At 40.6% G+C, this 21699-nt stretch overlaps 1 protein-coding gene across 1 annotated transcript in view; it reads left to right on the top strand.

The window, feature by feature from the left end:
- Window positions 1-21699, top strand: part of LOC138624012 (transmembrane protein 132C-like) — a 143120-nt gene that overhangs the window by 31961 nt on the left and 89460 nt on the right. Inside the window, exon 3 of the mRNA XM_069703874.1 lies at window positions 14721-15645. Within this exon, the coding sequence (XP_069559975.1) occupies window positions 14721-15645 (925 nt within the window). The remainder of the gene's footprint in view (window positions 1-14720; window positions 15646-21699) is intronic.

Below are 21699 nucleotides of genomic sequence, written 5' to 3'. Positions count from 1 at the left end.
TATAGTGGCCAGTCAGAATGTTTATGCATTGTATTTTATAGTCTCTCAATAGCCTAATTTCTCCTTTAACATCCCGGCTTTTATTCGCCTGAATCTCTGTCACTGCATTTGTGTTCAGCTCAGGGACTAGTTTTTTTTTCCTCCACTGCTAGATCAGTACTTTGAGCTGTTAAAATTTCATGACTGTTGTCTCTGTGTGACAAAGAGCAACTGTGCTTTTATCTTTGATGGCTCTTACTGCTGAAGTGAGAATATAAAAACAACAAGCTTGCTCGTGGCCAGGGGAGCGATGCCAAGCTGCCAAGAGTTGCGAGGCATGATGCCCAACATGATGCTCATGAACCGCTCAGCTGGGTTGTTAAAAAACAACTAGCCATTGAATGTGAGCCTTAAGTAAAGACACCGCATGCAAATCAGCTGCATTTACTGATGAAAAAAATAATACATGCTTTGTTTTTCTTTCTCATTCAGTGAACCTCCTGTCTTGCTTGACTGGCCAACCGCTCTGGTTTATATTTCATCCTGGGAGCTATGATCATTGTCAGGCTTTGTTTTAATAGGGCCTCTGTGAATGCAATGAATTTATCCAGGGCCACACACTCCTGTGTCAGATCGATTTAAACTAACATAAACAAGCACGTTCTCTCGTGCTGGTATTTAGGAAAGGTCATTAACTTAGGGAAATCATTTGGGGTTTCCAGTTTGGTTGGAGATAATAACAGGCAGCCTCGATATTGATCTCCTCTCATCAACAAAGTGATTTTCTCTTAGAGCATGTTTTGTTTTTCTGGATACTCAGACGTGATATGAATACCAATGCACATAAGCACAAATGCCCTCATGTACATGCTAATACACTAAATTAAGAGCGGAACTATGTATGTGTCGTCACTTGAGTCCTTGGTGAACCACAGGCCATTACAGCAGTGTCATCCTTTTACTCACTATCTTTTGTCTCTGTGAACGACCAAACGAGCTCACCTCTTTTAATGTTAGGTTAACAATTAGAACTGAGGAGAGGGCAGATAATCTTCAGACTGATTGCATCTGTGTGATCAAGAGAAAAGTAGTCTTTCAGGCTTTTGACTGATTTCCAAGGACACCAATCGATGTGGAAGTGTCAGACCGTGGCAAACATGTCATTGTGGCTACATATTGCTATGTCATAAAAGTGTAGATGTCTATGGGGCAGAGACTAAAGAGAACTGAAAGGTAAAGCAAATGTATGGCATCAGAGCTCAAAAGAGATGTGACAGAAAAGCAGAACTCTTTCATGTGTAATGTCACATAGATTGTCCTTTTGTAGCCACTACTCTGTATCCACCAACAAATCTATACACTAATTTTAGCCAGTGCATCAAATTCGTCATGGTGCAATTGTAGTGCCAAAAGAAAAATTTTCATTAGGGTGCAACATCTGGTAAACATGAATATTTTTTTATGATTTATGATTATTTGCCATCTATCCAGTCGATATTGAGATATTTTGCCAGATCACAGGTGATCACAAACGTTAATGGGAATCATCTTCTGAGGACTATGAGTGGTTTTTTTTGTATCAAATAGTGGTTGAGATATTCAAGTCTGGAACAAAGAGGTGGACCAAACGAGAGATCAAATGAACCACTATTTTCTATTCAATTTCTTTTATATTAAATGTATTTTAAAATGTATTAAAGTATGAAAAAAGTAAGCAGTCAGAATTTTGAGAATAATTTATTTTATTATTTCAAAGCAACACTATGACACTTGTTGAACTCTGGCTACAAGTGAAAATTAGGAATAATGTTATTCAGTTATCATTAAGCTGAAGTGATTTGCTTCAAGGACTTGCCAGACCTGCATTCTGTATCATCAGGCTATCAAATGTATTCCAATTGTATTTTGTAGTAATGAAGTAAATAAGATGCTTACAGTAAATGCATTGGAGTGAAAGTCTATATTCTATTTAGCGAATGTATGAGTAAAAGTGAAAATTGGCAGAAGTACAAACCCAAAGTAAAGTACAGATACTCAAATAAAAATACTTAAGTGCTGTACCAAATATTATTACTTTGTTATATTAGACCATTTGTAATTGTTGTAGTCCTCAGGGATATTTGGAGTTCCACTTCTCCACATTGGTCAATATGTGTATTGGAGTTCCAATTTTTGTCAGAGTGATTTAAAAGATAGTAAACTTTATATTGAAAGAGCCACAAACTTTTATTTAAGACTTACTGAGAAATAGGGGAAAGCAAGTTTTCTAAAAGCCATTGCCTTTGCTTAATGTTTAAGTCATATCAACCTGTTGTTATATGTCCTCATTTCTATTTTAGTTGTACCTGTGCAGCAAAATCAGATTTATTGCAATTACACACACACACACACACACACACACACACACACACACACACACACACACACACACACACACACACACACACACACACACACACACACACACACACACACACACACACACACACACACACACACACACACACACACACACACACACACACACACACACACACACACACACACACACACACACACACACCACTTACATCTTTAGATTCAAACAACCTCTATAAAACAATATCACCTCCATTAGAGGGAAAAACAACTCTCCAGTCAATACTTGTAAACTCCAAATTGTTGCCACTGAAAAATCAAACCCTGTAAAGGCTGCTATGTTGTTAGCGACTTATAGATTGGTCCTAAAATATATCAATCTGTTATATCTGGCGGTGACTGTATAACATCTGCTCTCGGTTAATGCTTTAGTATCGTTCAGCTGTGACACATGATAATGTGACCTTGCTTATTTGTGCCCAGCTCACAGGCAAAATGTTGTGGAAGCCATTACACAAGTGGATCACTTTGGCTTTGAATTCTTTGAAGAATGCCATTTTCTCATGTTGCTTTGCATGGAATCTCTCTGTCCTTGCGATAGATGGGTAGTGCAGTCTCACCCACATTTATTAGAGACCCGTCATTGCAAAAGACAAGGCTGTCGAAGGTTATCCTACTGATGCAATGCATGATGATAAGACTGATTTAAGAATTCCACTGGCAGTGGGTTCTCAGGTGTCTTGGCAGAAGTGAGTTTCAAAAGCTTTTTTTCACTGACATGAAATCTTACAGTTCTTGGTGGAGTTATCAACTCGGTGCCACGAGCATTACGAAGGGATTTAAACCACTTCAGTCATCTCTTGAATTCGGGCTTGATTTTTTTTTTCCACACTTCGTGCAAAATGAGCCTTTTTAGATGCAAAAATCGATAACTTAACTCCCTCACACTTTCATTCATATATTTACTCCACGTCCTCAGCAGGAGGACAAACTTAAGTGCAGGCACCACAAGGCAATTTTACTTTTGTCACCCTCGCTGCACCATCAGTTTTCTCATCCTTCTTCAAAGAAATTCAAGCTCCGGTCCAGTGTGTGTCTCAAACTCAAGATTCTCCTACCTCAACAGCCTTTTCTCTCCTATGATTTCCCAACCTGTTATTATAGATGGCCCACAGAGTTGCCATTTTGCTTTTGTGAATTGGGTGCAAGGAGCAAGAAAAAAACAACAACTTTGTCATAATTGTTCTATCTATAAGAAGATGAAATAACAGACTGTCAATCTCTTAATTAGATTTATTCTACTTGCCTAAGCAAGTAGAAAAAAGGATGGGTAACCTTGGGGCATCTGTATCACTGATATTTCAACCATGAGTGATGTACCAAAGAGAGAAAGCATTTTAAAGAGCACCACAGTGATGTAAAGACATTTTATGTTGAGCGGCATCTCAGTTTATGACTGGCTATAAAAAATGAAGAAACTCTTTCAAAAGCTTTTCCTCAGCAAAAAACCCAAGGCGGTCACAAGGTAATTATCTGACTGAACCTTTCACAGCTTCTGTTAGTCACAAAATCTGTAAAAAGAGAAGGCAGAGTCTGACAAATAAAACTGGGTCTGAGCATTGAGTGAAAATGATAGACAGCCTTTCTCTTGGCATCTTTATTTCCATTCCCTGCTTATTCCCTTAACCGCTAAGCTCACTCAAAGACTCAAAATTCTCCGTGGCACTTTTGGGGGAGGATATGGATAAAGAAATGCATGCCGTGAGCACTTCTTGCTGCAGGGAGAGACCTCTGAGTTCATCTCATTTCAGAGTTTCTGAGCAGCCGCGAAATGACTGTCTGTTCTCTCCCTCTGCTCCTGCTGGAGCGTGCAGTGGACTTCCTCAGGGCCATGGGAGACCAGGCTCCTCTCTTCCATGCTGTTTACCACCTCACTGCTGTCAGAGGCGCACAACTCTCCTCCAGTGCCACTGATCAACACAGTCCACTGTATCTCTGCCAGAGGCATCTCACTGCACACATGCCTTAACTCTTAAAAAAAGAAGCATTTGGGCCGTACTTACAGATATTACAGTTAGACTTTTAGAGGCTAAACGTATGATCATCTATAGTTTGACTAGCGGGGTGCATGCTGGCTCGAAGTCTAAATATCTATCGAGTTAGTTTCCCTGAGGCTGCATGACAGTCGTCTCTGAGGAGTCCCAGGTTTGTTCATGCTTCGACTGTCACACACACACACAGGCATGATCGTGCAATTAGACACAAAGATTCCTCACTCACATACATTAACAGCACAAGCAAGCATGCACACATACAGTTTACACCCACACACAGACAATCACACACATACGCACAGGCATTGGAACGACACAAACTGATCTCAGGCTTATCTCCCCTGCATGCTTTTGTGTGCGGCATGTCTGCATTGCACGGTCTGATCGTTGGATATTCTCCCCCCAATTACATAAATCTCAACACATATGCCGCCACACATACTGTGGAGTGCTCATTATACTGAAGCACACAACCCCTAACAGCCCTCCGACTCATGTTTAAATCCTCCCTCCACCAAGCAGCAGATACAGATCCTTGAGCTGTAAAAAAAAAAAAAAAAAAAAGACTTCTGTAGGAGCTTTGTGCAATTACAGCCCTCCGCAGACCACATCGCTTACATTTTTAGGACTGCTTTTAGTATGACTGTGTTATGAAATGTCATGGTTTGGAATTACTGTCCTCTAGTAGAACCCATGATTCACTTTTATAGTCACCGTACAATCCGTCATAGTCTTTACATAAAAGTCTGTGTGACTCAAGATGCATTCATTCATTTATCTCATCAGCCGTTTTTACTCAAATGTTTTCAACCTGATACTGAAGGCCAAGCTTTCAAAGTGTAATTTTGAAAACAAAGTAACACATTTGTTGAGGAATATAAATTTTAAAAAAAATACTTTCATTATCTACTATTCTTCCTGTGTGAAGAATAAATAAACTTGGGCCAGAGTAGTTTTTGGAACAGACAACTGTTGTGTGTCCTTTTGTTGTCTATATTTTTCAAATTTGAGCCCCTCTGGTTTTATCTTCAGCCCTCAAATATCATGCTCAAGTGCAGAAATACTTTGTAAACACTGATCCGGCACAGCTCACCTACAATCTTTACTACCCTTTTTCTATCCTTTATTCATTGTTTGGACACTACTTTATGGAAACAACTAAAGAACTATTCATGGATTTGAAGGTGTTTGTCCAAAGGATTTTTCCTGTTAACACTAGAAACACCTTCCCTACCTGAATACATGGGTCTGTCCGTTTCTCTAGTAGAGTATTGTTTCCAGTCGTTGCACCTCACGGTGCGTAGACCTTCGGTTAATTCTGAAACTATTGGAGCAGCCTTTAACCAATCAACATGGACCACCATATGACGTATGTTGTTTGCTAAAAAGCAAGTTGTAAACAACAGAGACCCTACCCTAGTGAGCCACTGAATGAATGACCACAGCAGGCGTTGCAGACTCCGGCTTCAATTCCTCGATATTTACCGTTGCTACAACTCGTCTCACCGCTTCATCGAGCTTCACTCCCGCCGCCATTATTGGAACTCCATTAAGAAACAAATGCTTGACTTTGATGTCATCACACTAAGCCACTCCTACTGGTCACTGATTGGTTTGCCCTTCAGAGTAACGAGGAAGGATTTCAATAACTGAAGACATTAAAACCAAACCCATCACATCAAAATTATGGGTAACCACAATGTGTTAATTTCCCTTTCCTAGGTGTTCCTCTCTTTAGCCTAATAATTAATGCTGTACATTACACTATTCGTGGAAGATAAAGTGCACATAATAATCTAACTGATGTCCATTTTAATAATAATAATGTTATGTAAATCTGTGCCTACAAAATGTAAGAGATCTGTACAAACTGTGAAACAAAACAGTATCATTATTTCTCCACATGTATGCTAGTATTTTAAGATAGTAAGTAAAGTAAGTGAATATTGAATTCCTGCCCATTCCCTGTCCTGAGCATAATTAATATTGTGGTTTGCATTATTTGAGTTCCTGGAGCAGCTGCAGTGCCTGATGTCCAAGGCCCATTGACTTTCTTACAATGTAACCTTGCTGGAAATGCCAGAACATTACTCACCCTGCTCCTTTTTGCCAACTCACTGCATTATTCTTACCCACTTAACTGCATCTAATATTATATATTCGCACAAAAAAGCATCCTGAGTGTATAATATATAGTACGCCTGAAATGGATTCGCTTGGATATGATTACCATGTGCAGAGTCCTTGTTATTTACGACAAGAGTCTCCCTCTGTCTATGCCCATCACAGTATCATCTGTCACTGTCACTACTTTTATTTGACTCCCTTTCAAAGTGTGGTTACTTCAGTCAGAGAGGAAGCTGGTCACATTCATAAGCTCGCCGAGGCAATCTGTGTTCCTAAATGACAACAGCAGAGACCACGTAGTTAAAGTTGAAGCCTTTGATTACCCCTGTGGGTGCCCTCGTGAGAAGGCTAACTGCTGCTTTGCTCCGCTCAGCACATTTCCCGCTCCTTCAAGAGCTCTCGTCTCCTAGTTCATCTCATCTAAACAACCACTGGCTCCTTAGCGACTCCCTGCGCGGCCATTCCCCCTCCTCCCTTTCTGACACTGTACAATGCACAACACTGGGCCCAAAGGCAACGGACAGAACTTAAGTGTCATAAAAAGCCCATTCACGTCCCAAATGTTTCTTCCAAGCAGAAAGCTTTCTCCTCTCTGCACAACTAGCAAAGTGCTGTTCATTGCTGTTGCTCAGTACCTCCACCAGGGAAATGTGACACCTCGCTGAATGAGTGGGGAAAGTTTTTCCTCCCGCAGACAAAGACATGTTTGGATGCTGCTGGAATTTCTCCCCAGTTGGGCATAACTAATGCCCAAATGGGAAGGTTTAGCTTTTTTTTAATTCCCATTTCTTGCCTGTTACTCTGACATACATCATTTTCAGGCGAGTGGCGATGACGGATGTATTTTAAATGCCATTCTTAACAGCTGTTACCTTTTGGATCTGATTGATATAACTTGTGGTGCAACACATTGGCTGTTTAAGAAATGACAGCTTGCAGGACAACTCATTTTCAGCATTGTTTTTGACCATGTAATATGTAATTACGCTTTGCATTTTCATCCCTGCAGAGAAAAGGAGGACATTTCAGCTCTTTCTGTTTTGCCGTCCTTGATGATAACTCTCAGATGTATTTATATGTTTGGATCAAAAAGCATGCAAAAAGGTACAAGTTGCAAAAAAAGCAATTTCTCCCCACTGCAGACACTCTAATGGGAGTTCAAAGAATGATCAACGGTGTCATCCAAAACTGTTTTAATTCTCTTTTCAGGCGACTTCATTTATTTTAGTTAATTAGTTATTCAAGGACAGAACAGGAAAAATGTTCATTATTTGAAATATATTCATATATTTAAAAAAAGAGGGATTTCCCAGAGGAATAATTTTTCTTTGTGTCGTGGCCGAATTTAAAATGATTTCTTCTGAACCTATAATCTCATAACATGTTAAAATATATATTTTTAATATGCCAATGAATAATTACGCATTTGTGATGAATCCTTCTTTTAATGTTAAGCGATGTACATTTGCTGCCAGTGGTTTTATTTCAGAAGATTTTGGATGCCGTTATGAAAGTGAGGAATGTCTTTCACTGTCTTCATGCGGACCAGCAGTCCCAAAGAAATACAGCAAAACGTGTGCTTTTATTTGATCATATGTGTTGTGCGTTTGAAAGGTGACATGAAAGACAGATGCTTGGGAGAAAGAGAGATAAAAAGCATGCCGCTGTTCATGTTCAGACTCAAGACTTTATCGACAGAAATGACCCAGGGGCCATTTTGGACCTACAGAGGCTGTAAGATATTTTTCAGAGGCAAAAACATCTCAAGTTTTGAAGAAACACGAGGCTCTGACTTATTGCTGATATCTGTACGGTACGAAGCCCTGCCCCATCCATTTTGGTCAGGTCACTATACTTCATTTTCTCTCATTTCTCTGAAAGGGGAAAATATGATTCCACCTATCGATTGCAGCATAAATGTGTTGCCTAGTGATGAAGGATGAGGTGTGCTTTGCTTTTATGTGATCCGATTAACCTCCAGCTGGGAGTGGGCTCTCTGCTCTGCCCCAGTTCTCCTGCAGTGTCAGGGTGCATGTGATGGGCACTTAGAACGATTAGTGTGCCTGTGTGTTTTGTTTGTGTTGAGATATCATTCAGGACATATCACTAACCAGAGGATTATATTCCCTGCTACTGACCACAGTTTTATATCTAGTGGCCTGCACTGAATTTAAGAAGGTCCACTTTGATAGACTGTTATTGTGAGACCCACAGATAATAAAATATTGGACATATTCCTCCTGGCTCTTCTTACATTGTAGCAAGGTATTTGTTTTAAACAATTAAAATACCCAAACCATAATCTCCTCTCAAACTTAATCATGTGTTTTTTGTTGCCGAGACCTAAGGCACCTTGTATCTCTTAGACAACAGCGGACTGTATTTGACACCTTGAGAGTGAGAAGGGTTGAGTATTATGATACTTTAAAGCTCAACTAAATTTCCTAAAACCAGCCATAAGGGGCTCAATAAAATAATTGAAACAGTTTTGGAGGTTTTCCATAGTTTAGCAAACTGTCGTGCTGCTCAGGGGTTTTGGAGACATTCTGCCTCCTCTATCCTTTATGTGCACACAAGACTTTATCAGAAACAGTCTTTGATAAGGTTTTTAAACTTCTTGACTTTGCCATTGGCATTTTCTCCGTCTGAGCAGCAGCTGACATTTTATCAAGTCCTCCAAGAGTCCAAAATACCCTTTTTATTCCATTGTTCTGCGGCTGAAAATATGAAAGTAACCTATCGTACTGACGGGCAGTGGGTCCATTGATGGTGCGTTCGAGGTACCCTTAGCAGTTCCTCTACAGACCGATTCCCCTCAAAGAGCAAATGTTTAACAAAAGAAAATGCCATGTAAAGATCACGTCTTAATGTCTTATCTTGTGGACTTATGACAATTTGGGATTTCTAAAGTTTTTTTAAATGTCAGTATTATAAGACCCAAAACAAGATGGGCCTTCCACTTAAAGTAAAGTGTGTGCACTTCCTGATGCAAAACTGATTCAAATAGCAGCCTCAACAAGGATGAAAATGTTGTTGGTACTTAATAATTTGATTGACTTTGACTTTCTTCAATAAAGACCTTGCTTGTCATTTCTTACAATAACTGGACGTCGCTGCTCACGTCATCTCCACTCTTTCTGTAGGTCTGAAAGGTTGTTCAAAGTCATTGAAAATATGACTCATACTCCGCAGTTTAGTTTGAAAGTTGAAAAGACACATTTTCATAATCACTGGAGGATTATTGTAATCCCCTGAGGCACAACATGTACGTGCATTAATTTTCAATATTATTCGATACATAGCTGAATGTCTCATCGTTATATCTTGGATGCTAAATTATGTCATCACCCAGGAAACATAAACAAGGAAGTGAGAAACGAAGCAAAATATGTTTCATATTGTAGATTACTTAAAGTGGCAACAGTTTGCTTTGATGACAGCTCTGCACATTATTGACAATATCCCATTCATATGGAATTTTTCTTTCCAGCTGTCGCTCATGTGGGAACTGTTGAATTGTTGGGTGACTCTATATTGTTGTAAGGTTCTGTTGTAAAGACTTTACTATGTTAAGTGCCCTGAGATGACTTGTGTTGTGATTTGGTGCTATATACGGTAAATATAGTTGACTTGAATCTTAACCATCTTCTTGAGGTGTAATCACCTGGATTGCCTTTTAAAACGTTAACTTTCTTGCCTTCTTAATGCGTTTGAGACCATCAGTTGTGTTGTGACGAGGTAGTGTCGGCAGACATTGGACAGGCCTATTTAGCTACTATAGTAATCCACATTATGGCAACAACTGCTCAACTAAATAAAGAGAAACAACAGTCACTTCAAGATAAGACTAGGACATTTCAAGAACTTTGAAAATGCCTTAAAGTGCAGTCGCAAAAAGCAGCAAACAGAGGAGAGAGAAAGAAAGGAGAGTAATGGAGTTCTGATTCAGATCATCATGATCATCATTACTAAAATGTAAACAAACCAAAGGTCCTATCAGAGTCCATTAAGAATACTTAAAAGAAAACAATCCACCATCATCTCTTTCCCACTATATCCTCTGCTGTTTGTCTTCCCATATCTTACCTCGATCACTTCTCCCTCTATAAATCTATAAATCTCATAGAAGAAATCTGTTAATTAACATATTACTGAAGTCGGCACACTTGATATGTTTGATCAGGGAATGGTTGCAAGATGCGCACATGGTGGAGGATAAAGACGGGATGAGAGGAGGAGGAGGAAGATGAGGGAGGCAAGATGAAGGGATTATATTTCTTGGGTGAAGTTCTACTCATGTCGCCAGGGATAAGAACAGGTGATTATGAGAAGTGGTTTGATTTGAAGCTTGACGTGTCTGCCTTGGGGACATAAAAGCTTTAATGACATTTTTTTCGAGTTTACTTTCGAAGTTTTCACTCTGCCTGCTGTAGGAACGACATAGAAAATGTTTTAAATGCATTTTAATTTGTAGCTCAATGCTCCTGTGGGGACCTCCTGGCTCACACTACATGAATATTACATCAAGACATTTAATCCTGAATCTAACATCTGTCTAATGATGAGGTCCGGTTCGGCTGCATGTTTGATATGTGATCAGACTCCTCAGCCCACGTCCTGAGGGCCTGGCAGTGCCCAGAAATCCTCCACAAGAGTTTACAGCCAGGATTTACCACAGAGGTTAAGTTATCTGCACAAATCATTCCCTTTTTCATTTGCAGAAACAGTCCTGCGGACATGATTTACAAGTACAGTAGCTGCAGACATGAAATCCAAGGGCAACCCAGGGCCACAAATCACGGCAGCTTTGCCTCGTTGTTTACAACATCCTATTGGTGTCATAGAGAGGGACATATTCTAAATCTGAAGTTACAAATTACATCATTTTTTCAGCTGTAATGAGGTATTTAGTTTCATCTGTGTCATAGTAAGTAGAAACTAGGACAGCGTGTCGCATCCCCCAGAGGAAAGGATAGACAGGAAAATCCTTTCACTCTGCTGTAAGCATGATCCAGCAGCAACTAAGCACCTGGTCCCCTCTTGACATTGGTCTCGCTTTTGTCAATTTTAAGGGTAAACATTTATCTCGCAGTGCAAACTTTGTAACAGCGCTCTGTACTATCTCAGGGAAGGTCTTTACATCCTTTAATATTCCTCCCCGCAGGGAAGCAATGATGTAAAAAAACACAGTTTAACTCTGCAGTAGTTTGAAGGTGTGCAACATGCACACTAACATAAAACAAACTGCACAGCGAACAGTGCAACTAATTTATATTTATGGTTTGTCGTTATTATTTTAATTTCTTACCGATATCAGTCAGACATTTTACTATTAATGCATTTGATTATAAAGGAGAGAGAGAGGCCTGTAATTAGGTTCAGCTGTGGGGCTGTTTTTCATTTGGGCAGCCAACACAATTTTAAAGCCGTAGTGGCAACATGGGCAATAGTTAGAACAATTGCTCATTATTTGGAAGTACAATGGAGACCATTCGGATGGTCGTTGATTTCTTGCTTTAGTTCAAATCCTAATAATAATGAGGCCAAAAGAGACTTTGCTGCTCTCATGTACTTTACAATGCCTACACTTGTTTAAATATTTAAATGTAAAACTGACGAAGGAAGGACAACAGTTACACTTACCACGAAAGCGTCAGTGAGGCTGGTAGTGAGATGAAGCAACAAGCAACAAGCAACACACACTCACACACACACACACACACACACACACACACACACACACACACACACACACACACACACACACACACACACACACACACACACACACACACTATAGGATGGGTTACAGTCAAAGACAGTGCCTCCTGATGATAGACATCTCTCCAACACACAAATGAAAGGTAGATAATGAAAATGTCATCTCAGTAACAGCCACTGTCCATAGTACAGTATGCCCTATTACTATTATTAGCCTGGTGCACGGCACAGAACAAGGCATGCCACCTTTTTATTTTGACTTTCAGGAAGTCATACTGGGAAATATGAATCACTAGATGTATGTAAGGTCATTTATGTAGGTGTACAAAAGTCAGTACACACAGAGTATTGTTCAATGTACAGAACAACTTAAAATATTTGGATTTTCCCTAAAAAAAAATGTTCTTCATACTCCGTCGTGGTATTTGAGCATCAGATTGTCCAATCCATTTTAAACATTAAAATAAAACAAGGTTTTACGAAGGTGAGGTAACCATTCACTACATCTTTGTTATTGAAGTGCTGCTCTGGTGCCTGGTTCTGTCCATCTAGCGGAACAGTTGTTGCTCTGCAGCCATGGATTGTCACAAATAACTGCCACGTCACATCTCCCACAGCATGCAGGGTTCAGGACAGAAAATCAATGGGCTCTCATGGACTACTCCATCAGTCCATCAGCTTGATGGTGAAGAAAAAGAAGGGGGTGGGGAGGATTTGCAGGGTGGCTGGTGTTATGGCTGTGTGTCGCCTGGTGATGGTGGATGGTCATGGTTTATGAGTGTGTTGTGTCCTGCACTGAAGATGTAGTAATAAAAAATACAAAATTTCGAAGCCAATTATAGCTGGGACATTTGTTTTCATATCGGAGCAAAAACCTAAGTTCTGTTCCCAAAACCAAATGTCGATTTAACACAATTTATATTATATTACATATTTTATGTAAACAAAGATCTCCACAGATCCACATGAAGCACATGTGGGGTGAGCATGTAGTAGGTCACAGAGGTCCACAGAGGAGTCGATGTGCACACCTTCCAAATCTTAACAAAGCATCAAGAAAGCCACTTAGTTGATTTTAGAGAACACTTCAGAAACATATTGCTTGGAAAAAATACCCAAAACATCTTGTTTTAAATTTTTTTTTTTTTTAATCTTGCAAAACATTTCATATTTAAACGTGGTAAGTTGATTAGAGGTGGTATGTCCCTCTAGCTGATCAATGAGAAATTACGCTACCTCCAGAGTGTCAGACTCAATCTTCCTTCTGTACAGCCCCATGCATTTTAAAATCCTTCTTACTTATCACAATATCACCCAGCCTGTTCAATAACAGCCCGAATCTCGCCATGTCTCAACCCAAGCATGAACTTAATCAAATAAATGAGGCATATTCCTCAGTTTATCAGCTCTACGCAACATTTCATTCAATAATGGCTTTCACGTTACAGCAATATTGGTTATATTGTAACGAGAAACATTTCACGTTAGAAGGACACAGGTATCAAACGGAGATCAAGTCACACGTAAACATACAAAACAAAATTACAAAAGAAACTGAGGATTGATTATATTTGACGCTAGTTCAGGCATCTAATAACGCGAGAGAGCAACAGACACTGCCTGTTTCCTGATAACAAAGTGCTAGTTTCAATCCAAAACCATGATAGTAAACCATTTACTCAAATTATCCAAGCTATTTTGCTTATTAACCATACCTTTAGCATAGGACTGTTACTTAATGAAAAGGTTAAATATTTATTTTTCAACAGTGATTTTTATCTGCAGGATACTATATCTCCTGCTATCGGTATATGATCCTATGGGTGGTTTCAGAGGGTATAGGGTCAAATGACAAAAACTGTAGGTTTGAAGACTTGATGAGGACTTACTTTATGAAACATAAGAGACTGTTAGAATTACAGACAGCGGAAAAAGAAAGCAAGAGAGAAAGACACAGACAATAAAGTCTAAGGAGAAAATAGTGAAAGGAAGGAGAAATTGAAGGACGGTGGGAAAAAAAAAGATAGAGTTAGGGCGTCATAATGAAAAGGATTGAGAGCAGGAGGGAACATGGACAAGCCTGATAAGCCAGTGACTGAGAAAGATGCAAGTGTTTTGAATAGTCTAACAAATTCTTTTAAATAAGAGCAGTGGCTCATGAAAGTGATACCATATGGAAATGTCTCCAACAAACCATTTAACATTCACCGCTGGAACCGACTGTAGATATGAGTACCTCAGGTTGCAGGCAATGCATGCTAATGTTATGTTAAATGTGAAGTGCGGGTGTCCGTTTGGTGAATTATTTCAAACAATTGTCCTCATTCAGCTCTTTGATTTCATGCCTGGATCAGGTTTTGCTGATCGGCTTTAAACAATGAATTTGATTTCTACAGCTAAAGGTGTCACGATAAGGAATTTTTCCAGGTTGTTGAAACAAAGGCTTACAGTTTGAACAGTCATTTTCTCATTTTGTTTCAGTGGTGGACGGCAAGGTGATCCTGGAGGGCCTGCAGAGGTACGGCCCCACGCCTATCTATCTGCCTGTCAACTACCGGATCCTCAATGCCGAGTCAGCGTTCTTCTTACAAGAGGCAAACCAGGACTTAATGAGGAACTCCAGCCTGCAGGCTCGCACAGAGTCCTTCTTCGTCCACCAGGCCCGGCAGATGCCTTTTGTCAATGCTAGCTACGGACCGCTGTCTGTCCAGCAGCCTGTCCCTCTGGAGTTGCTGCAGACACAGCCAGGGCCTTTTAACACACCCTCCTTCTCTTCATCATCAGTGCCAACATCAGCAACGTCAGCGCCTCTCTTTACATTCAACTGGAAGGTCCACACTTATATTATTAGTGAGCGGATTCACCCCAGCTGGCCGAAGGTTCAGGTGTTGTTCTACATTGCGGGAAGGGACTGGGATGATTACAGCGCCATCCACAAGCTACCCTGCGTCCGGATGTTTGCCTTTCATGAGACTCAAGAGGTGCGTGGGACATGCAGACTAAAAGGTGAGCTGGGTATATGCGTTGCCGAGCTGGAGCCCCTGGCCAGCTGGTTCAGTCCACCCACTGTCAGGCCGGGAAGGCAAAGGGTCTCAGAACAGGCCCAGGGCACTCCAGTGGAGCTCTACTACATGGTTCAGACCACAGACAGCGGAGACTGCAGCGCGGAGGACGCCAGAAAGGGAAGCGCCGTTCGCACCGACCAGCAGAGGCCGCTGGGCTACTTTGCAGGGCACACACCTATGCAGCGCATCGGGAGTGTCAGGCTGTTTCAGCCGCTGTCGGAGCTGAAGCTGGACAACAACTTTGTGGTGATGACACCCTCCAAACCCATCCGGCAGAGAGAAACAGTCTCCACCTTTCTGGCTCTTTCCACACTTTCTTCAGCGCAAATTTTCACCCTCAGGTGAGTCATCCTCCTCCTGAGAGAACAGAGTCTTCTCTGCAGCTGTGCTAATGATCTCTCATTTTCTGCTTTAAACAGAAATCATTGAACATACAAGCACTGTACCCATCTGGCAATTATGTGTGAAATTGTGCTGAGCTTACAACAGAGTCCTTGTTTGTCTGAGTCATGGAGTAAAATGAATCACGCGGGGTGTAACTAATCTCACACAATGCCTTTTTGTTTAATTAAATACTGAAATGTATGTGCAGCTCTACAAACATGTCAGATCTGCATTGTTGTTCCAGAGATCACAGTTTTTAGTCAAAACAGATGAAGTCAAATCATCCTGTTTCTTTTTTTCCTACGACCAGATTCTTTTGTGGTTTGGAACCGTTTCTTAAAACAATTTGTTTTCACCAAAATAATCTGCAGTTGGCAAAATCAGGGATTAATCTCTGGCGCTGGAGATTAGAAAATGAGCTTTAGATTTGCCACACCATACTCCGGTCTACGGGCAATGTTGCTATGATACTGCTACTCTACTGCCCAGCAGCTGTTGGAGGTAATTTTTTCATTTGTCTATTATTCAGAAAAACACAACATCACGCATTAAAAACCTGGCATCACAAGCAAAAATAAATGTAAAACTGTCCTTGTTCAATCAATTATCTGATTATTGTGTGCTCAACAACACAGACAAACAACACTCTCAGATTTGGGATTTGCTTCTGCAGAGCAAATGTTAACTTGCAGAATCTTTTTTTGCGAAATAACATTATTACAGTGACAAAAAAAGCTCACCACCCTCCAGAGCCTGACTCCACACCAAAGTGAAACCTTTTGATGTTTATTTTTATGTTTTCTGCAAGTAGAAACACAAGCTATTTCAGAGATATTCAACAAAACTGAAAACTGAGAGCAAAGTTTAAAGCGAGTTTATTTATACTAATATATATATTTACCTATATCTTGAATGATAATAATCTTACTGCATACAACACGTCAAAATAAAGTATCTACCCATATTTTGCAAGTACTGTCTTTAGAAGAGGCTTCTGTAAATGTAAGACATAATTATGATGGATAAAATGTTTTGTTTTTCCTTACTGAAACCTTCAGAGTAATTTTTAAGGATATTAGAGAGTTAATGGAGCACTTCATCTTCATTCAACATCTTCAAAACAGCATCTATGACTTTTTGTAGTTTGTCTTGACTGGATAACTCCCTAATTACATCTTTGTGCGACGTATTGCAAGTGTTTCATGTACTCACCTTCAAAACTGCAAGTTTAAGGACATTATTTTATCCGAGCAGCAAAGCAGTTATTGATTCATTGAGCTTTGTCTCCAACAAATTACTATTCAAAGTGACTGTAATTGCTCCATGTTGTGCGATGCAAATTAAGGTGTAAAGAATATGCATTTCCACGAGGCTACTTTTATGCCTGCCTGAGATCTAAATCATCGCAGATGAAACAGTTAGCAGCCTCAAAGTGGAGCTGTGACAGAGAGCCTTGGCAATTTGTCAACCCTGGGTGAGCAGGAAATCTGCCAAAAAGCCTCATTGCTTTTTCTCTCACTCCAGTGATGATGAACTCCCATGAAGTATTAGCGCTCACAGTGTGTGTTTATCATATTTGTCAGCGTGTGTGTAAATAGGAACTTTAAAGGCAGTATTTTTCCTTTAGTGCCTTTTTGCGCCAGTGTTGCACCGCAGACCGTTCAGAAGTTCAGCTTTTTTATGTTTTTCCATTGGGACAGCAAAGACTTGAAATTCAACCAAAATACCTCATTAGCAACCAAAAGAGTAAGCCTCAAAGTGTTTGAAAATTCACAGCACTTGACTGCCAGCTTACCATACTCTGTAACTGAACATCCAAACGAACATGATGAATCTCACATCAGCTTTGTTGGGCGTTGCTTTTATCATACAGGACACAACCTGTGATGGTATTCAATGTCTTATCCTCTCAGCTGCAGGATTTCCCGATACTACATAACTTACTTTAAAATACCCTTTAAGCACTCGATATCCCCATGATGATGGTGTGAATTGAACTTCTGTACCACATGAGGCGGGGGCTAGAGTGTGTGTGTGTGTGTGTGTGTGTGTGTGTGTGTGTGTGTGTGTGTGTGTGTGTGTGTGTGTGTGTGTGTGTGTGTGTGTGTGTGTGTGTGTGTGTGTGTGTGTGTGTGTGTGCATCTGTGTTGATCCCTGTTGAGCTTCTCTCTCTTTCCTGCGGTGTTTGCATACTGCCGGCCAATGTTTGCTCATGCTCTGGTGTGGGTGTGTTAATGGACAGCTTACTTTACAAGTAGCTCTGTTGCGTTTCTCACAGCAGCCGAGGCATCATTAACTATTTATCGAGTTACCCCCTTCCCCTGCCCATACTCCTTTCTCCCCCTCTTATCCATCTCCTCCCTCTCCTCCACCAGTTTAACTTGTGATAAAAGAATACGGGGAATCTCTCCGGACAGCCTTTATTTCCTACATGTGCTGCTGTCGGATGGAATCTCTGCGTTTATTTTTTTTACCCTAAATTTGCCTTTTTTTTTTTTTTACAAGACTACATTTTTAGGATTGTGACAGAATAATGTGGTGTATAATCCTCTGAATTTATTCTTTATCAATCAGATTAACTGGCGTTAGAGTAGTTTTCATTTGCATAGAAATACTACCTTGAAAAATGACAGGATTTCCTGAGACTGATTATGTAAAGCACATTTACAAGGGCATGATACAAGGGCTAATAAGAATCTCATTTCAGAATCAAAATTCGCCATTGTATATGACAATGTGCTAGTGTGTGTTGTTTGATTGTTTGAGAGCACCATATACAATCAGCAGGCTTACACGCGCCCATGCTTTGATTCACTCTGATTAGTCAAGTATTTTTCGGTCACAGTGGGTATTGTAGACCTTAGTGTGGTGTGTTAGTGTTTAAATAATGTACGGACAAGTCTCAGTGACCCACATGCAAAAAGAGCTCAGCTAGTAGTGGTGATTCCCCCCCAGTATTCTACATACTTCCGTATTAAACAACTTTGATATTTTAGCTAATAAATAAAGTAATTGCTGATATTATAAACATTAAAGATGCTGTAAAGCAAATTCCAAGATTTGCTTCTCAGTACATTATATACATGTGAAATGAGTTGCTGAAAGCATGTGCAAAGCTTTTAAACTTTGTCGCACTGAAATGTGGAGTTAGACCGTTGAACAGTTTCTCATCCGTCTTCAGCTCAGGTTTTTTTTTTAGGCGGGGCTAAAACCTAACCTATCTACGTCACAACGACCTATCTACGTCACAACAACCTATCTACGTCAGATCACAGCCGGTTTATATAACCTTCCGCATGGCTCCTCCTCTCACACGGTGAAAGGCTATAAAAGCCTGGAGCTCATTTGCATAAGAGGTCATCCCACTGGACTTCAGTTCTACTCCTGCTGTAGTCAGATTGTTACTGTACATCAGCTGGCTGCTACAGGACGTCTCCCTCCACCCGCAAGGGAATCTTTCCTGGAAGCAAGAACCTCCAAAGCAGCGCTGCATCGCTATTTAAATTCCCTACTGATGAAGGAAAAAGAGGTGGATTGATTTCGTCAAGAGCCACACTGATGGAGAGCTTCGCATCAACAACAACAGCCGCCTGTGCAGGGACCATTTCACGACGGATTGTTTCACCAACTTCCACCGGAGACGGACCGAGTTCACGGACGCACCGCTCCTCCTGCAGCGCGGAGCCGATCCGAGCTTCACCCTCACGGCCGTCCATCTCTCCGTCCGCTGCCGCCGCCAGTAGCGGTGGACACCGCCACCGCCGACCGTGTCCACCGCCGCCGGCAGAGTCCCCCGCTGCCCCCAGTCGGCAGGGTCCACCTCTGCCCCCAGCAGTCCACCACTCAGCGTAAGTTCTGTGTCCTTGTTATAATTATACTAGATAACTTTTCCACAGTAACTCTGCTACATTTAGTCTGCGGTGCAAACCGCTAACGTGATTTTAGTCTGTGTAGAATAACTTTATCTTCATGAAATGGGAGCTAATGCGCTAATTAACTTCTAATGAGCTCGTAGTAGAGTTCAGAGGAAAATGGTCAGATAACCGCAGATTGTTTTATGTGTCTATCTATCTACGATAAGAACTATAATATATGTAACTCTGTATTTTACATGTCGAGGTGATGGTAAACATGGACCAGAGGAGATCTAGTCCTCCCGATTTATGAGGGTTGTTGTTTTTGTACTCCGGTGTAACGTTACAATCAGCGACCGTCTCGGTTACATGTACCGGTACCGGTCCGGATAAACGAACCCAACTACTGTACATGTGCAGGAGGCTGCAGAGAGCAGGTGGAGGTGGAGGAGGAGGTGGAGGGACATCAGTGGAAGAGAAAGACTGTCGGCTCGACCTGAGCAGGTTCAAAGTTTGAATTGATGTGATGCAATTAATAGACATGTGATGTAATGCAGCCTTGTGCATGTTGCAGTTACAGAACTAAGGCAACTCCTCCGCTCTTATTATCTCCACTATTGTAATGCAGGTGCGTTAGAAGTAGTTGGAGACTCACTGTCTGCTGTCTCTGGTGTCCAGTTTTACTCCTGTGTTACAGCTCAGGGGGACAAGCTTCATTTATATGCATCTGTATGTTTCACTCATTGGACAAATAAATTCTGATTCTATTCTGTTTTCCCAAAGCAGGCTGCTCAGTCCACCAGAGAGACAGAGTGCCAGTGTGACATCATGCATGAAGTCACCGGAGAGGTTGGATGTCAGACGGACCGCTTAGTAGGGAAAAGAACTGCAGCCACAGGACTGTCATACAGGACACTGAACACCTTCCAGGGAGTGGGCGGAGCTTCAGCTCCTTCAGGACACGCCCCCCCAGTCTCAGAGCAGAGAAGACTGATGATTTTCTCACCATTTCAAACCCTAATTTAACATACTTGTCTGTGTTTTTTTTCATTCAAATTTGTATGGGTAGTTAGCAACCCATACTTCTGTGGTGTGATGAACTTAAAACTAATGTTCATTTCTACTTTACAGCATCTTTAAACATCAACTGCTTTCCTGTTAGCTGCTACATTTCCCCTATGGAAATAAACGAGATCAGTAAACTCATCTTTTCAGATAAAACAGGTTGCAACGAATGCAAACACTTTGATTAACCTGCTGGATCAAAAAGCCAGTTATACATATAGTCTATATGTTAGATGATGCTTGATTATAGGACATATAGGAGAGAGTGATCCCAATGTAAAAGACAGTTTCCTAAAACTGAGATAACTTAATTTGAAGATTTGCACACTGTAATGAATCAATAATGCTGTAGGGCTGGGTGATATGGATAAAATAAAATGTCGAACACTTCTGCCATATTACAATGTCCAAAAACCAAGACAATTTCTGGTTTCATATCATTATATCGATATATTTTGCTTCACCCTAATTCAAATGTAATAGGTAGAATAATAAAATCAATAACACAGAATATCAGATGCCCAGAAATAATTGAATTGAAACCAGAGGCTGTAAAGTATTTTTTTCAAAACTGTGAAGCTAAGCTGTATTCCGAATGCCGTGCTAACATTTACTATTTTGAGTGCATAGGTGCATTCACACTGACAAGTATGGAAACATGGAGTATACTATAAATACCTGGATGAGTCATTCAAAATGGTCCAAAAAATTGACACTTTATGTTCACCATCTTGGCTATGTAGTGAAAAGGGAGGGACCACCGAGGGGAAGCATTTTCAAATTTAGGCGACTCAGAGAGCTGCAGCTATTGCAGAACTATGCACAAAAGTGTTTATTTTTTTTAAATTATTATTAAGTACCACCATACTGCTGTTGGAGAGGTGGGCATCAGTGTGTTTGGTGTGTGCGTTAAACAAAGGACACTTTCTGGGTAAAATAATTCAAGCCCGCAAATATGGTGGCAGGCGATGCATTTAAATGCTATGATTATTTCCGGTTAGTGCAGAACGGTAGTACGCAACTTGAAACAACACTTTGTTGAAATTTAAGTACTACACTGGAAAGAGTCCTAACATGTAAAAATACGATAAC

This window comes from Brachyistius frenatus, unplaced genomic scaffold, assembly GCF_029030835.1.
Source record: "Brachyistius frenatus isolate BFR_SWC_R1_liver_20210118 unplaced genomic scaffold, ASM2903083v1 Contig_3, whole genome shotgun sequence".
Taxonomy (NCBI): Eukaryota; Metazoa; Chordata; class Actinopteri; family Embiotocidae; genus Brachyistius; species Brachyistius frenatus.
The sequence above is the reverse complement of the archived record's forward strand: the minus strand, read 5'-3'. Positions and strand labels throughout refer to the sequence as shown.